The following is a 22097-nucleotide window of genomic DNA, read 5'->3' on the forward strand; positions in this document are numbered from 1 at the left end:
TTTTACACCCTTTATTTGACTTACTCAGAGGAAACCCCTACCCACATTTGCTTCGACAGCTGACCCCAGAAACTAAAACTGCCTTTGCACACTGTGCTCAAGCACTAGAAAACTGATAAAATTGGAGGTGGGATCCTGATTAATCTGTGTACCTTGTTATAACTGCTAGCAAATTTCAACCTTTTGCTGCTTTGTTTTAATGGTTTGTTAATGACAAAGACCCTTTACATGTGTTAGAATGGTTATTCTTACCTCACAGCAACAAGGACTGTGTGGACTGTTAATGATATATCCTCTAATTTAATTAAGAAAGGCAAAGAGCGACTACAAACTCTCCACGGCCAAGATCCACATACCATTTACATACCTGCAAGTAAAGACATGGCAAGAAATTTCACATGGTTGCTATCAGAAGACACTAACTTTCAAATTGTACTTGCAGATTTTTCTGGACAATTATCTATCCATTATCCCATTGTTTATAGACAGAGACAGGTAACCTCCCCTTGTATGCAAAGTGTCACTGCAGCATGACCCCCTGTCAATGGACCAGCTGTTTTTACAGACAGATCCAGCAAAACCAACAAAACTGGTGGAGGTGACTCTGGTGTGGAGGTGACTCTGCCCAGTGGCATAAAAGGGTATTAATGTTAAAAGATGCTTCAGTATAAATTTTAGAATTGGCTGCTATCTGATATGACTTTCAGTTATTTCCAAAGGAACCACTTAACATCATAACTGATTCCTCATATGCTCCCAATGTTGCATTCTGTTTAGAATCTTCCTATTTAAAGCATGTTAATAACCATCTTTTGTTTACAGAGTTAAGAACACTGTGGACTTTGATTAACAGCCAGCAGCATGATTTTTCTGTGTTACATGTTTGCTCCCACACAGGTTTACCTGGGCCTATTGCAGAAGGTAGTAACTATGCAGATATTACTGTGATGAGACGTGTGGTACCAAATACTTTTGCTCAGGCCAAGTTATCTCATGACTTTTTCCACCAGAATGCTCATTCTCTTTGCAAACAATTTCAATTGACCTCCTCACAGGCTCATGATATCCTGTTGTCTTGTCCCTCCTGTTGTGGGATTGCTCCTGCTCCTTTAGCAGAAGGTCCTAACCCCCAAGGCTTAACAGCTAACTCCATTTGGCAAACTGGTATTACCCATATCCCAGAGTTTGGTCGTTTGAAATATGTTCATGTTTCTATTGACACCTATTCCCGTTTTCTAATGGCAACTTCTCATAGCGGAGAGAAGGCCTGTGATACCATCTGGCACTGGCGCACCTGTTTCACCACTCTGGGCCTTCCCGACACCATCAACGGACCTGCCTACACCTCAGAGCGAGCTGCTAACTTCTTGCAGCAATGGGGTGTGTTTCAGCATATGGGCATCTCTACTCTCCCACAGGGAAAGCTATCGCCGAGCATGCCCACAGAACCCTTAAAACCATGCTTGGAAAACAAAAGGAGGGGGAGTTGGGGTGTCCTCATGGCAGAATAGTTAAAGCCTTATACGTCCTGAATTTTTTTAAATTGGGATGAGATGGGCCAAACTGCATGTGAGAGACAGTATTCCTTCAACACAAAGACTCATCTAAGACCTCCAGTAATGGTAAAGGACTTTGGTAAAATAAAATTTAATGGTAAATGGTAAATTAACTGGACAATGGAAAGGACCCCTGGACTTAATGACATGGGGAAGAGGTTATGCCTGTGTCTCCACAGGCCACCAGGTAGAGTGGATTCCATCAAGGTGTGTGCAACCTTTTGTTGCACCATTCTGATTCCATGTGCATATAGTTTCTATGTTATAAGCATGTTACAGTTTTTGAAAAGTTTTTATAGTTATTATGGTTGTCACTGTTATTAATGTTTTAGGAGTTGTTTAGGTTTTTTCTAATAGGTTTTTGTTGCCTAATAAAAACAAAGCAGGCGGGGAGATGTGGGATATGGGGGTATAATTGTTAAAGTTCCTAAGGCTTATGCTCACCAGAATGCCCTGTGGGAAAGGCACAGTAGGAGGCCGGACGGTAGAAGTTGGTTGAGGGGTGAGAGGCAGTTATGAGCGAGGAGACAGTCAGCTGAGTGACAGCTGGGAGTGAGGTTGTGATTGGCTGGAGGAACGTGTAGACAGTGTATGAGTGGGAAGCTGGCTGTCTGGAAGAACGCGTGGACAGGGTATGAGTGGGAAGCTGATTGTCTGGAGGAATGCAAGGACAGTGTATGAGCAGGAAGCTGATAGGATGTGTGGACAGCAGCACTGCAGCTGAGCCAGCCAATGGGTACCTTCTTTCTGTTAAGTTCTGTTAGGCCTCGGTTTGGTTTTAGTTATGTCAGGTGGAGATTAAAGGTATAAAAAAAGGGGCGAAAAGGTATAAAAAAAGCAGTCTCCTTTGGATGCATAAGGGGGTTCATGTCACTTTGTTCCCCATTGCTACAGTTTTTGCAAGCATGATTTACATGAATCAAACCAACACTGAAAAGCATGAAACTTACTCTAGTATCTGTCATACTACACTTAAAAATAACAGAAGAAAACAAGCTGAGATAAAAGGTATTTGCTGTCAAAGACAGGGAAATCCCTTCTGGAAGCCACAGTGGTGGCTTCCTCTTAAGACATTAAACTAGAGTGCAAAAATTAAACCTCCTGGAGATTTCAGATTAAAGAAAGTGTCTCATGTGTTTTGGTTTAGCACATCACCATGGCAGAGTAGTTTGTAACCTGGGAGCTGCAGCCAGTAGGAAAAGCAGGTAATTATTTATAAACCCTAGTCCTGTTAGCTGCTTCTGATCTGCTGCACTCTGAAGGTGCCCCAAAATCGGCATCAGCAGCAAACTTTTGAAAACCTGAACTCTGCCTGAGAGTAATTTATAGCATCTGAGCTATTATTTGCTGATTCCCTGGGAGGACATCCTTGTGGACAGTGAGGGCAGAACAGCATAATTTGCTTTCTCCACACCTTGAATCATCCAGGGAAAGCTGGTACAGAGAGACTCACATAATCTCAGTTCCTGCCCTCAGATCAATGTACTTTAACTCATGGATTAGCACACACCTGAATGACTAGGAAATAGCTGCACGAGATAAGCTGGCCAATGGATTAATATCAGCAAGCAGTTGCAGAGAAGAGCAGGTTTATCCTTTGTATGTTTGTTGCCAAGACAAGAGTACACAAGATAGAAATAAGGTCAGAGCTCTCCTGTTTCATATGGAAATCCAGAGTATGAGCAAGTAGCTATTCACCTTGCTCAGTTGCGGTAAGACACCATGACCATCTCTTAGGTTAAAACCATAAATTAGTTTTAAAATGCAGACCAGTAGCATGACACTTAAAGGGCACCCTTCTCAAACCTGTGCTCTTCAACATCCACATTAATGACCTGGATGCAGGACTTGAAGGAAAACTTAGGAAGTTTGCTGTCTGCACAGAACTGGGAGGAGCTGTTGAGTCTCTCAGGGGCAGAGAGGGCCTCCAGAGAAACCTTGACAAATTGTGGGAAGTTCAACAAGGGAAAGTGCTGGATTCTGCATGTGGGAAGGGGCAAGACTGGATGTGTGGGTGGACTGGGGAATGAGGCTGAGAGCAGCTGCAGGAAGGGACTCAGGAGTCCTGGTCCATGGCAAGCTGAACATGAGTCAGCAGTGTCCTGGCAGCCAGGAAGGACATCTGTGTCCTGGGGCATTAGGTAAAGCATTCCTGGTCAGGCAGGGGATTGTCCTGCTCTGCATTGGGGCAGCTCCACCTCAAGTGCTGGGGGCAGTTTTGGACACCACAATATAAAAAAGACATTAAGCCACTAGAGACCATCCAGAGAAGGGCCATGAGAATGGTGAAGGGCATTGAGGGGAAGACATATGAGGACTGGCTGAGGGCATTTGGTCTGTTCAGCTGGAGAAGAGGAGACTGAGGTCAGAACCTCACTGGCATCTTCAACAGGGGCAGGAACCAATCTCTTCACTCTCCTGACCAGGGATAGGACTCAAGAAAATGGCTACAGCTGTGTCCAGGGAGGGTTAAGCTGGATATCAGGAAAAGGTTCTTCCCAAAAAGAGTGGTTGGGCACTGAACTGGTTCCTCAGGGAATGGGTCACTGCCCCAAGGCTTCCAGAACTCAACGAGTGTTTGGAAAATGCTTTCAGGGACAGGGTGGGATTGTTGGGGTGTCCTGTGCAGGGCCAGGAGTTGGACTTGATCTTCACAGGTCCTTCCCAACTCAGTATATTCTGTGATTCTATGACATCTAAAATGCTTGCTCTACTCTCAGGGCATTCACCCTTAGCAAAACTCACTTGAAGTGATGCCAGGCATGGTACAAGGCACTGAGGTCATGGGTGTGCAGAATGGCATCACACACATGTCAGCAGGAGGAGATGAAGAGGCTCCAGCCCAAAGTCCACATGCCTCATGGCTGGAGGGTGGTGGGTTTGCAGTACTTGCACTGGATCCACACCCGATACATCGTCATCTGTTTCCCACGGTTCACTTGCAATCGCCGATCAACCAGATTCTGGATTTTTTCCAGCCCAGCTGTGGTGAACATATGATCTAATTCATCTGGAAGCAAAGAGAAGGAAACTGAGGAGACCATAGCTTTTCTTTAACTGATATCTGCTCACAGGTATCAGTGAGGGCTAAGCTAAGCTGAAAGATGGGCCAGAGGAAACCCACGGTCTTACCCTGGCAGGGAAATTATCAAACAAGACTAAACTACTTTTCTAGGGGAGTTTAACATCACAGTTTTTCAAGTTTTCCTTCTAGCAAAGAAGTTTGGAGTACATCTAGAACTAGAGACTTGACTAAGGAAACAGCAGCAGTTTCAAATAAGCATACTGCTTGTAGTAAGCAATTAAGGAGCATCTTCTGGCAAGCTGGGACAGAGCTATTCCTTCCCCCTTGCTCAGAGGAATTTCAGAGTCCACAAGAGCAAAGAACAGGATCAGACCTATGCTTTTAAATAGTGGCAAATAGATCTGTGCTGCCTAGGCTGGAGGGGAATGGGATTCATTAAGGTTAAATTTGGAAAAAAGAAAAAAAAAAATCCCTCAACCCCACACCCTGTTGGGGCCCAATTAAAGGACTAAGAGCCCTTGAGGCTTCAACAATTCCACTGGCAGGTAATCCTCACCAAACAAGTAAGTCTCACAGTGCCCCAGTCCTGCTGAGCAGCAGAGCTTACTCTCAGAGCACGTGGTTTTTCTGGAGTTTCTGTAGGAAAAGTCTGACAGGTCTCAGCTTGTGCTTCTTTATCAGATGCTTTCCATTGTGAAGTGTTCGCCAAACATGCATTAAACATTAATTTTGTTGTGCCAAAAAAGACTCGTGCAGTGGAGAACAGTTGAGTTGTGCCACTGCTCTAGAACTGACAAGGTTCAGAGGCCTGTAGTGGAGGGACTGGAGGTGCAGCTGGTGATAAACTGGGAGAATAACAATTGCTGCTAACACCAAGCAGCAGCAGAACTGGGGGGCTGTCTCAGCTCCATGCTGAACCACACCCTTCTGACTTCCTTATAGGAGAGCAGGAAAATTAAGGGAAGGTCTGCTGAGTGGTATCCATCTTTCTCCATCATCTGCAGCCAATATACAAGGATAGCTCCTCCAATCCCACTCCTCCCAGGGTAGCAAACAAACCAGTCTTCCTCTTAAAGGATTTTCCACTAAGGAAATTGACCATGTCATGCTTGCACCAGAAGCTGACAAGCCCAGGTCACTGTTTAATTGGGAGATACTTAACATTTCACAGTGCTCCAATAAAGAGGCTGAAAAGATCTAGTGGCCAATCTGGCACAGGGCACACGGACAAGAAGTGGTGAAGAGAGTCAGAGGGATGTTTTTTGATGGTCAGAGGCATGTTTCTGGCTTCCTACCTTGTGTGAAGAAGTAAACTCTGGTGCCATCACCCCTTACATAGAAGTTATCAGACAGACATTGACCTAAGAGAAGACAGATATAAACAGTTACCAGTGATCACTTAAAAATCAACAAATGCCATCCAACAACAGGCCCTTCTCCAGCACACACTGTGTTTTGCGGAATTAATGAGCTGCCTCCAAAAAGGGCAGACATAGCCCCAGAGAAGCAGAATCTACTAGTGATAGGGCAAGAATTCCCAGGGGAAAGAAAATACCTTTCTTAAACCGAAGCTGGGCAAGATCATAACGGCCGTAATCTCGCAACAAGATCATTCCCCCTGGTTTCAGAAGGCGACTCAGTCTGGTCACAACGCACTGCATTCTGAGATAAGAACAAACCAGGAGCACTCAACAAGCTGCAAAATCATGTTTGTTTCCTTCCAAAAAGATGGAATAAAGTTCTTTATGTTTCAACTTCATGTAAAGAGCTACCCAAAGCCAGCAGCATTCTGAGCTCTCCCAGAGTCAGGTGGGTTCATTTTATTTGGCCTCTATTTTTTGACATTGCCCGATTTTGCTTTTTTTCCTACAAGGATAACATCCTGCCACAGCAGGGATAAACTGCTCTCTCTTACTGATTACAAAAGGATCTCCACTGGTTTCTGCAAAACAAGTAGTAAGCGAACTTGAAGAGAAGTGTTGTGAAGTGAAACTAAAGGGAGCAAAAAAAGAGACTAGTGTAGGTTGTAACAATTATCACACTAAGACTACAGCACTTTCCTTACATTTTTTCTGAACCTGAACCCTTCTTTCTTGCTGCCTCCCATGTTAGAAATTAATCTACCCTCTGAGCCTGAAAATCCAGCCGAATACTTTCCAAAGTGAGTGCTCAGTGTGGCTGGGGCTCAGAACAGTGACCCCAGCAATGATCACCTGCAGCCACTTAAAATCACCCTGTCCTCTGTCAGAATTGGTTACAACAGTAAATACCTGCAAATTTTGTTTTCTGAGGCTTTGTGAAAAACTGGACCACAAACAGAACAAACTTTAATTTTCCTTGATAGGAGATTATTAAAGAACTCCAGTCATAGAAGAATTATCTTCTGCAATCAGAAGGAATTATTAAAACTTACTTCTCTGGGAGAATTGCTGAGAGGACAAAGATAAGAATAACAACGTCAAGACTCTCCTCTGGCATTGGGAAAGGACTTTGGTCATTGCACAGGTCATGGACAAAAGCAAAGCAGCGAGAAGAATCATATTCTGCATTGTTCTGTATTTCAGGGAGAGAAATTAAGAACATTAGTAGCAGACCCTGATCTCAGTATTAGGTGGACCATATGGAGTATTTTAACTTTCACATTATCAAGAGGTGTGTCCAGAGACCTGTTTCAGTCTCACTGGACTTTTGTGTCAGGAATGTTCCTTGGTCAGGCAAGGAACAGGTGTGAAATGTGAAAAAATATTTACACACAGGACATTTACAAAGAGCTTTGGTCTTGTTACAGTCAATCAGCACTGAAAAAAACTGCACCAGGGTTTATCACAATTTTAAGGTCAGAATTTCCACTAACAGTGGTAAGAAATGAGAGATTTATACTGATAAGTTGGAAACCTTTACATAAGTGAGAGTGTCAGGGCACCTCTTTGAATCATTGAAATCAATATTCATTTAATCTACAAGCAGATATTCCCTATACCCCAAAAATAAAACTTGGTTGCTTAAAGTTACAGTCTTAAAAATCAGACTTAGCTGCTGCTACAGATTGCAGAAGCCTCTACGAACAGTGCTTGTGTCACATCCAGAAGATAAAATGGATGCTGACTGTGGTGCTACGCTCCCCTGTCATCTCAGGAAGTGACTGATTGCATTTGATACTTCATATATTCTCAGTACTCCCTTGACCGGAAATTTATCAGCGGTATTTGTCCTTTGACTAAACCCCAACCTCTTGCACCACAAACATGATCCCTCCTCCTCAGGTGCCTGTGCAGAAGCAATCAGACCATGTTCTCAGAACTGTGGTGACAGTAACACACACAAACCAAAACCAGTTAAAGTTCCTGTTAAAAAATAGCCTGAATGTTTTCAAGGTTTGAGTTTGTTTTCAAGTTATTCAGCCAGAAGAACACTATATTGAGAAAAGTACTGCCAAACACAGGGGAAGAAAATCTGTCTGACTTGTTTGCTGCTATTGTGACATTTTGAGAACTTTTACTTCCCTAATTTCTACAATCTTTGATGGCTCATTTTCCAGATTTCCCAATGCAAGGGTCAGCACCAGGGCTGGGTAAAACCAGAAAGCTGCCAGCACAGCCAGAGAGTCACTGGCAGCTGGTATAGATTTGTGTTAATGGGCAACTGGCCCCAGATACTTCCCACATTTTCATAAGTCACCACTGAGATTACCTGGACAAGATCCACAGCTGCTGTAGAAAAATCACAGCAATAAACGAACAAGCCTGGGTCACTGCAATAAATCAAAGGTACTCATCATTTATATTGAGGAATTAAGGAGTGTTTCAAATGCACTAAGCCCAGAAATCCTAGGCTTAAGTTTTTGTGCAAAATCTGGTGGATTCCATCACTCCTTTATGCCCACTATTTTCATATGGAACCAACTGCTTCCTTTTTATTTTGGATCTAAAACCAAGGGCTTCCAAGTTCAAAACACAATAACCTGAAGCTGCAGATGGCAAAGAAACCATTAGCATTTGGCTTTTCTCTGAGCTAGTCATAGAACATTTTTCCAATTGTTTTTCAGAGGCTGGTATCTCATGCAGGTAAAAAGCCTACTGAGAATTACTTCACAGAATCCCAGAATGGTGTGGGATCGGAGGAATGTTAAAAGATCATCCAGTCCTACCCCTGCTATGGGCAGGGACACCTTCCACTAGATCAAAGTATTCCAAGCCCTGTCCAACCTGGCCTTGGACACTTCTAGCAATGCAGCAGCCACAGCTTTTCTGGGCAACACGTGCCAGGGCCTCCCCACCCTCAAAGGGAAAAATTCCTTCCTAATATTCCATTTATCTCTGCCATCTGACAGTGGAAAGCCATTTCCTCTTGTCTTGTCTCTACTTACTTGTTGGTTTGTAAAATTGGGAAGACTGTATTCCCAGCGCCACAGCCAACCTGCATAAACAGAGCAGATGTATACAGTGAAAATAATTCCTTCAGCATGTACATGCAGATAATTTTAATCATCTCTCTACAACTATGTAATGAAGAGCTATGCATGAGTAAAGCTCAGAATGACAGTGACTGTTCTTAAGTGTCCATGCAAGATCCCAGTGTGTTAAGGTATGAGGAACAGGATTACATGCGTGGGAAACCACTAAGCAAGCTCTTGTCAAAATCTTAATAACAAGCTATACATTGTTACTCTTTTGAAAGCTGTTTTTGCTGGAATCCCAAGCATAACAACCAGAATGAATCACTGAAGCACTGGCAAAGGCCATGGATGAGTTACATTCACTTCCACAGAAAATCAGAGCAACAGAGAAGTTAGGTTTGCTTTACTCTAATTACTCCTTCTGCTTGTTCCCATTTGAAGAAATGATGGCTCACACAACTGGGTTTAGGGAATTTGCCTCTGAATGTTTAAAGAATCAGTAAAATTGAAACTGAGCAGAAAACACCACAGAGGGTTTGCAGTGACAGATGTTAGTTAAAGAGCTCAGGTGAGATAGGAAACGCATGTTGAGAACACCGTAGTCTGAGGAAATCTTAAAAGTGTCAAATTAAATTAAATCAGGACAGTTCATACTAACTCTCCCTGGAAGGGCAGGACTTTCATATAATACTAAATATTAAACAAATCCAGTAATCTCTACAGTGAACAACTAGAGGTGACAGAGCAAAAGGTCACAACCAGCTGTCAGCCATCCAATACTTAAAATTGCCACAAACTTCTCTAGGACAAAGCCTGTATCAGTTTGGGATTCCCTGTTATCACAAGGGCCCAAAGGAACAAACCCAAGAGCATCTTTACATTCTTGGCTTCATTGCTTTGTTTCACACCTCCCAAGGCAAGAAGGAGTCAGCACAAACACACAGAAGATAATGACAAGGTGTCCTAGGGTAACTATATGATGCTTGTATCCCTGTTTGTCAGTTCTGTTTATGCTGGATGTTAAGTTCTGCATCTTTAAGTCTGATTCTGAGAACGAACGGGGAGAGAAGAAGTGTGCAGTTTGTTTGCAGAAACTGTACTTGCTCCCCCTGGTCTGTATTTCTTCTCATGGACTGTGTTGTCTGCAAGACAGGCAGCAGGAAAGAACTCTCCTTTACTTTTAGTTATTAGCTAGCTGAGGTAGCAAAGTTCCCCGGACTGTGGTTTCTCTTTTCCTTGGAACTGATAGACCCTGCTCTGGGCTAAAACCCCAGAAGAACACTGGGAGCACACATCTGTGGCCCACCAGGGCCCAGGATGCAGCATTCCAGCACTGAGGAACTGATAACAGACTGAGTGAGCCAAGCTACACCCCACGACAGGGGCTTTCTGAAGGTGCCATCTCTTCAGAACAGTGAGAGGTTTTATGGTTTAATATTATTCATTTTTTATGCCTGTGAATACTTTGCTTGTTAAATAAGCAGTTTTTTTCCACTTTTCTCCTAGGAAATATTTTCCTGAACCAGCTAGGGGAGGGGTCACTTGAATCTGCTTTCTAGAGAAATTGCTTTGTAAGTTTCCTCCCAAATTTGCCCTGAATCAGGACACAAGGGAAAGCTTTATACAGAGTAGAAGAATCAGTTTCTTCAAAAGAAGACTTTTAAATGCTTGTTTGAACACGTGATAGCAATAGTTTGACTTTTAAACTTGTAAACTTCTTATGGTTCTTGTGCTCTGCTAATTCAGAGTCTGAACCAAAAGAATCCCAACAGATTTAGTTCAGTTCTAAACCACTCTCTAATTCTTGCATTTCACTGACTGAAGGCAATCATCCCCTCCCTTGCTGTTTGGCAGTGACACACATTTTTATGGCCCAGTCACACTGACATAAGGGAGGCAATGATGTGTGACTTTGATGTACAGCTCTTACCTCTAATATCCGGTAAGATGCAGCTGATCCTGGGTAATGCCCATCACGCTGACTCAGCTCACTGTCTTTCTGTGCAGCCAACTCCTCCGTGTGGCCTTCAGGTGGGCTTTTCACCAGGTTTAACTGCTTCTCTGTCCTGGTTTCCAATGAGCAATGGCAATTTTCACAGCTTCCCAGCCCTTCCTTTTTGGATTCTTCTCTGTCACTAAATCTATGCACAGAATCTCCATTTTGACTTGAGATCCTGTGAGGCACTAGCTCAGGAAATTCAGTGAACAGCCAGTGCCTGTCCTTGAAGAAGCCACTTTCATGGATTTTATAGAAGTCATCCCAGTATTTCTTAGCATTCACCTCATATTCCTCTGTGAACACAAGCAAAAACATCACCAGGCATCAAATCAGAAGGTCTCAGGGTTTAATCAGTTCAGAGTGAGGGATCACTGCAGGTACCCATGCACCAACCTGCTGTAAAAGTGACATTATTGATTGAAAATCACCTTTATTTAAATTTGCAATCCCACACAAACACTTAGCCTCTGTCCTCACAGTCACTTTGTTAGGACTTAAAAAGGGAGAAGAGAGAAGAGGAAACTCTGTCTCCTGGTAGGATTTAAAGGAAGCTGGCAATAGAAAAAGTCTCTTTGAAGGAGTCTGGATTAAAGAAATCCAGGTTTTACTTCCATCTCTAACACTGACTTGTTCAGCTCACTGGAACAATTAGTTTGGAGCCTGGTGACATTAAGTGTAAAGAACAACTCCTAAGGAATTTTCTGAGAGCTGCCTGGATCTGAAAGCTCCTGTCCAACACACTGCTCTTATTTTCAGGTGGAGAAACTGAAAAATGAGTCAACTCTCCAGGCCTGGCAGGAAGCTCAGTTAGAATTTATACAATCCTGCAGGTAACAGGACAGCATGTTTTCCACATTTTGCTGGAGTCCAGTCCAGATAACTTTGCTTCCCATAGTTCTGTGCATGTCAGAGCATCACACATTTATGAACTAAAACAAATGAGGGGAATCAACAGTGACTACTGCAATAAAGTACTAGTGGAGAGCTAAGGTGGACAGGCTAAAGATGAACAGAATTAATTTGAGCAGCAGCACTTTCACATCAAATGGTTCATTTCAGGAGCAAGAGGAGTATTACAAGAAGCTGGAATAGCTCTTACAAAGCCATGATCAAGTGAAATTGGAGTCACCTGCAAACTTATTTCCACACACTTGCACAGATTTCAGATCAGGTACAGTCTGCGGGAACTACTTCCATGGGAAGCTACAAATCCAAGTGACTTTCTATGACTTCATCAATGCGGTGAGTTCTTTGTCCTGGGAATTAACGCTTGATTATAGCATCCTGCACTTGAAATCACCTACAGACATTAACATCCATGGCCAGAAATCCCAATTGCATGCCAATAACAAGTAACTCCTCAACTGTCTTTGGATGGCAACAAGTGCATTACTGAATAAAAATTATTGGAGGGCACTATGAGCTGAAGTGCTGTTTATTTATAAGTCTTCCTGAAGAACATAAAACTGTTTCAAAGTGAGATGGTAAAGTGAACCCAGAACACCTGGAAAAATATGTAGCCTCAGCCAAATACAGACAAAAATGGCTTTAACAAAGAAGCACTAATCAGTCATATGTCTATTTTTAGTAGGATATATCCCTGCAGCACAAAGAGCTATATAAAAAATAATCTCTTTACCTCAACTACAAGGATTTTTCTCCTTTTAAGAAGCCTGGTTCTTAAACATCAGGCTGAAGGAAACTTTAATGTCTGGTATTAGACACAAGCAGTAAGTCTGTGCCATGATCTCACTGTAGGTCACAGTGAGCAGGCCCAGGTCAGTTCACTATTTGCATGGAAGAAGTCAGTGACTGCTGATGCTGGAAGAAGCGCTACTGATCCAAACCTTTGCACACTCTACCCTAAAGTGTCTTTCTCCCATGTACTAGCAGGAATATGCAAGGCTTCTTAGGCTGAAATTCTCTTTTACCTAACAAAAATACAAATCCTGATTCCTGCTCACCTCCAACAATCCCATGACAGCCTGATTGCTGTGGAATGCTTACCTGAGACACTGGGACAAAATTCCAGTCCAGCCATTTTGGACTGCCCATATTTTTGCCACATTACACTGGTGAAGAAGACATTGTACTCTTCCTTTGTTACATTAGTGCGTAATTCTGTTGGATGCTATTGAAGAGCTGTCATATTCCAAACCACATGTGGGGAAGCTTTATTTAAAGCTTATTTACCTTGGAGCCTGCTGTTTTCAAAGCCCTGAATAAAGGATCAGTAACAATGTAAATACAAAAAATCAAGGGCCAACAGACAAAGACCATACAAGAAACAGATTTAAGCGAACATATGACCATGTTAATTTTTCAGGAAGGTTTCTTGCCAGAAAAGTTCACATCATACTTGTTTCAGGCCCTTTTTGGATTATTAGTTCACAGTGCCATCAGTGTGCAAGCCAGATTCCTCCAGAGACTTTCCTGATAAGGACTCCTGACTTCCTGCTCACCCTTGTAAGCACACCCCCAAAGCCAAGCCCATGCTCACCCCTTCACTCTGCAAAAGAAGAGCAAACAAAAGTAACTGTTCAAAAAGACCAGAAGAGAATCAGGGACCTCCTGAATTGCAAGGGGGCTAATTACGGAGCCTTAAAAGGAAACCAAGAAACTTGGATTTCTTTCTCTTTCTTTTCCCAGCCAGGAGACACATCTTCCACATACCCACAGAGCTTCCCTCCTTCTTCAGAACAAATCCTGACATCTCCAAGTAGTCCACAAAATAATACAGCCATAATGACCAATATTCTGCCTTTGTTCTCCTCCTTGGACATCCCAATTCTCAAACCAGAAGACCCTTCAGGCACATTTGCCTGGGCTGCTTTCCCTACTTTCCAGCCATCCCATTGTCTCCACATGCTTCCCAGTGAATAGCAACCATCAACATTTGACTGGCCTCCATTGTTCAGTCTGGGAAATACATCATGGAGCTCTGACAAACGGCTCCAACAGCAAATTGCTCCACAATTTCCTAGCTGTATATAGGTTCTCAAAGCATGACAGACAGCACCCTTTAATGCTAACCAGATTTTAAAATGAGCTCAACACAATGGGAATCACAATGGAAAACTGCTGGATACCTCTAGGAGTCCAAGAAATTAGGAGGGTTACTCTTTAGTGTAATTAAATTTGCTATTGTGAACACAACTGGAAGCTATATGGAAGTGTCTCAATAGTTCCAGTAGTGCTCAGCATCATCTTACGGGTGACACACTCGATTTAATTTGAACAAAAGGAGCAGATACACCACAGAGCTCAGCAGGGTATAACAAGATCATAATCAGATGCGTTTCTTATCACACCAAAGAACCATTTCACCAACATTTGAGGGACTAGATGATCTCTACCAGGTGTGGAGAAAATGCATTATTAACCATCTCAGAAGGGCTTCAACCATGACAACCAAAGACCTGAGCACTGTGAGCTTGATTCAGAGACAAGCTCTGCATTTTAGATTGATAGATATCCTTTAAATCATACAAAATAAAAACTCTGGAATCCCTTTGATGTCTATCTGAGGATAAACAATCAAGATAAAATAATTTTTCTTTCTCTGATTAAATTGTTCTCATGCAGTTTGTTTGCTTTGTAGAGATTTGTATATCTCTTTGTAGAGATATGGACACTACTTTCTCAGACCCTTTAAAGAGAAAATCAGTTTGGATCAGGGCTCACTCCACAGCAAGTCAGCAAAAACTGCTTACTAGCAGTTAAGCTTTAAAGAGCGAAAATAAGCAGAGGCAACAACTCTACACTCAAAGAGGTTTGCTGACAATGAACACTAACAATTATTTAACTTAAGCAGCATGACAGAGAAGCTCAACCCAATCTGACTCCTCCCAACCAGCAGGAATCTCTAGTGAAGGTAGAAAAGTCACAGAGATATAAATTAAGAACAGAAAGGTTCCTCCTCCTCAATTTCCCATTATCACAGCTGTGTTAACGCCTTCTGAGTGACTGGGAGAGAGGGAAGAGAGGAACTGATGATGTTGTGATGTGGCTCTGGCCAGACTGTTCCATTCCTGGCACAAAGCTGACTCGCATGAGGACACTCTCCAAAAGTACCTTGTTTATCTTGTGGCAATAGTTGTGAGCTGTTTTCTTGAACTTTACTCCTGGCACTGGCTTCCTGCTCTTCTGACCATTCCACATTATCCCTGTTGTGAAAAATAAGATGAACTAGAGCTAAGCACGCTAGGAAAGAGAGAGGCCTGGAGACTCCTCCAAATGGACATAGGCACAGATGTGATCCCCAATTCCGGCCCAGCACCAGCACAACGGCCTAGTCAGCATGTGCAGGTCCTAGTCCTGAAGGACCTCATGGAATTGCAAACAGAAGAGATCCTGAATCTGTCCCGTTTTGGATGCTCAGTCAAATTTAAAGGGAATAGATCCTTGCTAAAACCATGAGGGCACTCAGCACAAAACTACATAGTCTTTCTCAAGTTGAAACAAAAAGGCAGTTGGGTTATTTGGAAGGCAACTGTTAAATGAAATCAAATTATGAGAAAATTATGGGACGCTTTAAAGCATTAAGAATTATTAATAACTTCAATGCACGTACACAGCTATGCAGTCATTAAAGTGATTCACTTGGCCTTTTTTCATTAAAACAAGTCAATGAAAAGCAGAGTACAAGGCTCAAGAAGCAGTTCTTGTCCCAAAAGGAATCAATCTTCTGATTTTAACTCACAAAACAAAGGCTTAAATGTTAAGTCTGTGAAAAAACAGATTACTAAGAATTTCCACAGGAAAACTAAGGATCTGCTTTTGTAACGTACCTTTTGTATAGAATAGGCTCAGAATGAATGACAGGCTGACACATATAAATATTACTTAATTACAAATTAAACACACTTGATTCTTAACATGGTATAGCAGCCAGAGACCAAAAGTGGATCTATTTACCCCAAAAACACAAAATACCTTCAGTTCCCAGCAAATTAGAGAATTTGGATGTTTAACTGACTTAAAACAACTTCTGCATCCAAATAAAGAGCTACTGTTCCAAGCACACATTTGGCACAACCTTACTGAAGGAATGTCAGGTTATGGATTTCTGACAGAAGGTAATTTACCTTTATTAACCACAGCAATAAAACAATTGCTAAAACCACAGGAGCCTGAGGAGTGCTACTGCTTCAGGAGGGGTTGAGAATGGCTCAGAACTCTCTGTTGATCAGTGCTAAAGATTCAGGACACTCTGGGGATCAATCCCAAAGGTTCAGGAGCGCCCAGAGAATCAGTCCCCAAGGCTCAGAACCCCGTAGGGAGCACTCCCAAGTACTCAGGACCCCCGGGGACCAGCACCGGCCACAGAGGGCAATGCCCTGCCCGGGGATGCCGGTTCCCGCCCGGCCTGCAGTCGCTGTCCGGCCGCCAGCCCTACACCCACCGCTCCCTCAGCCTGCTCCACGCCCTGAGGGTGTCTCTCGAGGTGCGCCCGGAGAAGAGGGCGGTCACCGCGGTCAGGGCTCCGTGAGACGGAGCGGGCACGCTGGGACTGGCTCATTACACAGCGCTTGGCCACAGACACCGCAAATCGGGAGAGGCGACGGCCCGGCCACCCCAATCCCACCGCCGGGCGCGGGGCGGCACCACAGGGCAGCAGAACCCCGGGCGGCTCACGGGGGTCTACAGCGTGAAGCGGCGGCAGCCCTCACGCACCAGGCGTTGTGCTGGAAAAGCCGGGCGGGGTCGGTGAGGAGCCGCCTTCCGAAAGTCCTCCGCTCCCCTCCCTCGTTGGGCGCCGCCATGACGGGCCAGCCAGCGCCGGAAGCGGAAGCTACGCCGCGCGGTCCGACCAGAAGGAGGACTGCGGGCGGCGGTCATGTGGGAGGGGGTGGTCAGGTGAGGTGGTTCCGCCGGAAAATGTTGGGGGGGGAGGGTCCAGCAAATGTCTTTTGTGGAGTTTATCATCTCGCATTCCAGGGAATTCTGGAACGGGACAGGCTGCAAGGACCACAGGGCTTCCTCTGCTACAACCTTCCTGCTCCAGTAGGATCATTCCAGAGTACATGGCACAGAATCCCAGAATGGTTTGGGTGGGAAGGGACCTTAGAGACCACCCAGTGCCACCCCTGCCATGGCAGGGACACCTTCCACTGTCCCAGGCTGCTCCAAGTTCTGTCCAGCCTGGCCTTGGACACTCTCAGGGATCCAGGGGCAGCCACAGCTGCTTTAGGCACCCTGTGCCAGGGCCTGCCCACCCTCACAGGGAGGAATTTCCTCCCAACATCCCAGCTAACCCTACTCTTTCAAATAGAACCTATTCCCCCTTGTCCTCTTACGAGTTGTAATGGATTCAAATTCAGAGGATTTGAATGGATTGCCCAGGACTGCCTCCAGACAGTTGTGGAGTATCTCCAACAATGAAAGCTTGACACCTCTGGGCAATCTCTTCCAGAGCTTGGTCACTGCACAATTATGAAGTTCTTTCGCATGTTCAGGTGGAACTTCTTGGGGATCAGTTTGTGCCTGTTGCTCAGCACCTCTGAGCAGAGTCCAGCTCCATCTTCTTGATACCCTTTTAGATATTTATTTATTTGGCCTTCTGGAAGAGGAAGGGAAGATGAAGGAGGAAGGACAGAAGTTGAGGAGGCCACCAGGATGATCAGAAGGATAGAACACCTCTTCTACAAGGGAAGACTAAGAGAGTTGGGATTGTTCAGCCTGGAGATGAGAAGCTCTGGGGTGACCTGACTGTGGCCCTTTCCAGTACCTGAGGGAAGTCTCCAAGAAAGATGTAGAGAGACTATTTACAAGGGCCTGGAGTGATAGGACAAGGGGGAATGGCTTCACACTGACAGGGGTCAGGGTTAAATGGGATATTGTAAGAAATTCTTCCCTGTGAGGGTGGGCAGGCCCTGGCACAGGGTGCCCAGAGAAGCTGTGGCTGCCCCTGGATCCCTGGCAGTGTCCAAGAACAGGCTGGATGGGGCTTAGAGCACCCTGGGATAGTGGAGGGTGTCCCTGCCATGGCAGGGGTGGGACTGGATGGGCTTTAAAGTCCCCTACAAACCATTTTGTGATTCTGTAATTTTGTTCATAGTGTGCAAAGTGAGGCACAGGGTGACTTTCCAAATTTTGTGGGGCATCTTTCTGCAATACTTGAAGGAGTCTCCATCCATCCACACTTGCTGGTGGCATCCTTGAGCTCCTGTGGGTGGCAACTGGAAAACGAAAGTGAGAGACATTGGCTTGTGAAACAGCCCAGCCCCACTCAGCACCAGCTGCTGCACCCATGGCTTTGGAGGGACCTGGTATCTGGGGAGTTTAAGCTGCACAGGGTGTGACATGCCTGTGGTGGCACTTCCAGCAGTGCCTTTGCAAAGCAGATGGCAGCCATGGAGATGTTTCTAGATGTGCAACCAGAGAAAAAGCTTTTCTGGAAATCTCATTTTGGGGCCCCTGTGTTTTGTGTATGTTGTTATGTAAGGCACAAATACCCCAGTAGAGAGGGGCACTTCCCTCTCTGGCCCACAGAGGCAACTCCCCTGATAATCTGAAACAATTCTCCTGGGGCAGAGTTGCCAGCTCCACCCATTTCCCAAGTACTTTGAGGTGGAGGATTCCTCTGGTAATTGTAGCTGCCCAAGTAATTTTTTCTATGGGCTGAAGAGGAGGAGAGTGGTCAGTGCTGTGACTGAGCCTTGTCCTGCTTTCACAGAGCTCAAAGGGAGCAGAAATCCCAGCAGCCTTGAGAAGATCTGGACAAGTTATGCCATGGGGATCCATCCCTATTTTTCACACTGCTGGTTAGGTATCTGGCAGGGAGGACAATTCCCTGCAGTTTATCATTAGCCAGAAAAGGTAAGGTTGACTCTTTCTATGTTCCATCTGGTAAGGGAAGAGCTTGGCCTCTGTTCTTGTGGCCAGGAACATCTGAAACAAACTGGAAAAAGGGAAAAAGTGAGAGTCTGGACTAAATTCAGGGGCAGAAATCCCCATCATAGCATGATGCCGCTGTGGTACCTGGAGGTACAAAAATAAGATATTAGACCCTGCTGAGACAGGGGAGGATGACTTTACTGCTGGAGGAGCCATCAGTCCCTCACCACCAGAGACTTGCTTCCATATTTATCCCATGTGGGTGGGAACCACTGCAATATTTTAAGGGAATCAATGGCCTCATGTTAACATCACATCCTTGTCATCTGACAAGCACCAGTACAGGCATGCAGGAGGCTTTTGACTAATCTGTTGGTTTCCAAAGATTTCTAGGTTTCCTCCAAGGAAAAAGACTGTAGATACCTAGCCTTACCTTCTCTGTCCTAAGGCTTCCAGCTTTTCTGGCTGGTCAGGTGAACCCTGCTGGCTGTGGAGCCCAGGATGGAGTTGGGGTCCTGGGTGTCACCCTTGTGCCCTAAGGGAAGTGCCCAGGCAATGTTTGAGTGGTGCAGGGAGTATTGCCAGCACTCCAGGGAGATTTCAGGCTTTGGGAGTGACACCAGAAGGGTAGCTGGAGAGACTCCATCCACAGAATCCAGACTTGACACCTCCCATGGCTCTAGGGTCAAGTGAGTCTCCTCTATGACCAAGTCAAAGCCCAGATTATCCACAATGGTTGTGCTTTTTGTAACAAGAAAATGTTGGAAAACTACCCTGCCTGCTGGTAGTCAGCACAGAGAGACTTGCCAAAAAGAGATTAATAATAATAATGATAGTAATAATAATAATAATGTTGTCTCCTTTGCTTTTCAACCACCCCTTCCATCTCAGGATATGAAGAATGAAACTCCCTCCCTCCTAGCAGGGTTGGATGCTGAGGCCAAGGAAGATTAAATTACCTTTTCATGGCCACTCATAACCCATCACTTCTTTCAATGCTCCATCAAGCATACAGACACAGCCCTTCTTCCTATGCCCTGCTGAGGGGTGGCACTGCTGAGATACGCTGAATTTACACTGTGCCTCTCTGCCATATAATGCAAAGCAAAAATTCAACCCAAGATGAAGGGGAGTGCAGAAATAGAGAGAATTTAAGCTGTGCTGAGTGCATGGTGTGTCCCATGCCAGAGTGATCCAAAGAGAGTTGCAGAGACCCAGCAGCCTCCCTGTGTTTCTGTTGCTGGGTAGCTGAAGGAGAGGCCACGTAGGAGCAGAGAGCAAGGAGGCGAATGCCAGTCCCCTCCTGTGATGTGTCCTGGGCTTCCTGCAGCTCCTGGCTGGCTAAGGGGATAGCTGGAATCTACATTTTGGATGTCAGCCATGTCCCCAGGACTGTGGGGGAAGGTGGTGTTAGTCAGTGAGGAGATATCATAGAGTCATGGAATGATTGGGGTTGGAAGGGATCTTAAAGATCATCTCATTCCACCCACTGCCATGGGCAGGGGCATCTTCCACTGTCCCAGGTTGCTCCAAGCCCTGCTCAACCTGGCCTTGAACCCTTCCAGGGATGGGGCAGCCACAGCTGCTCTGGGCACCCTGTGCCGGTGTTATGAGTAAAAAAAGAGTTACTAATTTTTTTTTTTTTTTAAGGGTTGGAGAATTACAAGTTAAGTTAAGAGTTGATTGTTGGCCTAGGAAGATTCTTTGTTAGCTGAATGTTGAAATCACCTGTTAAGTATCAGTCGTTAACCATCTATTGTTGAGAATTCTCCTTTCTCAGTACCTCCCCGCCTGCTGCCGGGAGGATGGCATTCCGCCTCCCCCCACCCCGGACGGTGGGAAGGGAGGAGACCTCAGGAGTCTATGCAAATTACCTCAAACCCAGAGTGCAATAGGAGAGGACCCCCCCCCCCCCCCCCCCCCCCCCCCCCATACTTACCGAAAAAACCCCAAAAGCAGCGAGCCAATATAGAAGTAAGTGATCAAAGTAGTGTCTGGACATCAGGGGCAGGAGTCCAGAGCCTGAAGAGATGCTAAGAACTTTGGTTGTCCCTCGCCCTAACCACGGAGGACCTCAGCTAGGGTGAGGACCTGGGATGGCAAGCATAGAAAGGAGAGTACTCTGTACACCTTGTTGTTTTGAGGAGGATGTAGTCTTCTACTCTGCTTCTTAGTGGATAGAGCTGCACTTTCCTCTTCCCTACCACTTCTGGGAGTGACCTGTTGGGCCTCCCAACCATGAGCTGATCACTTTTGATAAAGGTGTAAAAAGGAGGAAGATCTCCTGCCATGTTTAGTTCACCAGGGCCTCACCACTCTCACAAGAAGGAATTTCTTCCCAACATCCCATCTAACCCTGCCCTCTCGCAGTGGGAAGCCATTCTCCCTTGTTCTGTGACTCTAGGCCCTTGTTAAAAAGTCTCTCTCCATCTTTCCTGTCAGCTTCTTCAGGTAGTGCAAGGTCACAATGAAGTCACTCTGAAGCTTTGTTTCTCCAGGCTGAGCAATCTCAATTCTCTCAGAAAATATGTTTCTGGAAGGGGAGCCCAAAATACAACAACCTAAATTATTTTGTGATTTTGTGCCAAGGAAAATGCAACATTTTGGCTTTTTGTTTTTAATTCCAGCTCTTTCTTCTCTTCTTCTCCAAATGTCAAGTTTTCTGCCTAGCAGATGCTCCAGATCCTAAACTATCCTGAAGTGCCGATGTACTCACCATCTACAGTCATGTTCTTCAGTACCTCCTGGTACTGAAAATGGATTTCTATTGAGAGTGTTGGGACTTCAGAACTCCAACATTGACCTGCTTCCCTAGAATTAATGGGGAGATGTGTTTCACTTCAGAAAATTCCCTAGACATGTAAAAAACCACTTTCTGGGTTGTGAATCAGACAAAATGCACCTTTTGTCATCTTCTGTCTGTGTTGGATGTGCTTTGCTTATTTTTGGGGTTTATTAACAGAAAACAGTTTACAAAAGGAGTTGATGGGGTCCAAGGAAAAAGCCCTTCAGCGCTTCCAGGAATTAAAGTAGCAGTAAAAAGAATTCTGGCCTTAAGTGTTGCAGTAGAAGCTGTGTCAGTGGGATGGGTTTCAGCGTGTCCCCCAGTCTCTGGAAACCTCCGTGGAGCAAATGTCCCTGTCCAGTGTGGGAGATGATCACTCAGCAGCCCAGAAGGTGGAAGGCTTGGGCCGAACACATACAGACACCACCATCTAGTGGTGCTGGGCTCCAACAGCCTCCATTGCAGCCCGGAATTGACATGTCCCGAACAGTTGGACC

The 22097-nt window shown here is 44.9% G+C and overlaps 1 protein-coding gene and 1 long non-coding RNA gene across 3 annotated transcripts; one reads left to right on the plus strand and one right to left on the minus strand.

The window, feature by feature from the left end:
* Positions 1–275: 275 nt before the first annotated feature.
* LOC132338955 (tRNA N(3)-methylcytidine methyltransferase METTL2-like) lies at positions 276–16777 on the minus strand. 2 transcript variants are annotated; one of them, XR_009489584.1, is made up of 10 exons: positions 16653–16777; positions 15051–15142; positions 10908–11269; positions 8948–8997; positions 8272–8332; positions 6995–7134; positions 6137–6243; positions 5877–5942; positions 4302–4566; positions 276–367 (listed from the first exon to the last, which is right to left on the minus strand). XR_009489584.1 is itself a non-coding variant. In XM_059868976.1 (9 exons), the coding sequence occupies exons 1-9, from the start codon at positions 16739–16741 to the stop codon at positions 4415–4417; spliced, it is 1119 nt and encodes a 372-aa protein (XP_059724959.1). In that variant the 5' UTR covers positions 16742–16777; the 3' UTR covers positions 276–4414. The 2 variants fall into 2 exon arrangements, 1 of the variants encoding a protein (XP_059724959.1); XM_059868976.1 differs by having other exon boundaries at positions 276–4566.
* LOC132338956 (uncharacterized) lies at positions 16700–21731 on the plus strand. The gene is made up of 3 exons (XR_009489585.1): positions 16700–16835; positions 18655–18797; positions 21443–21731. It is a non-coding gene; the product is annotated as an uncharacterized LOC132338956 (long non-coding RNA).
* The last annotated feature ends 366 nt before the right edge of the window (positions 21732–22097 follow it).

This window comes from Haemorhous mexicanus, chromosome 28 (genome assembly GCF_027477595.1).
Source record: "Haemorhous mexicanus isolate bHaeMex1 chromosome 28, bHaeMex1.pri, whole genome shotgun sequence".
NCBI lineage: Eukaryota > Metazoa > Chordata > Aves > Passeriformes > Fringillidae > Haemorhous > Haemorhous mexicanus.

Excerpts from the sequence above, each read along its gene's own strand:
- LOC132338955 (XM_059868976.1), bottom strand. The coding sequence starts at position 16,741 with ATGGCGGCGCCCAACGAGGGAGGGGAGCGGAGGACTTTCGGAAGGCGG. Across the intron at positions 6,244-6,994 it reads TCAGCAATTCTCCCAGAGAA|AATGCAGTGCGTTGTGACCA; the intron begins GTAAGTTTTAAT and ends TTCTTATCTCAG. Across the intron at positions 4,567-5,876 it reads AGTTTACTTCTTCACACAAG|ATGAATTAGATCATATGTTC; the intron begins GTAGGAAGCCAG and ends CTTTGCTTCCAG.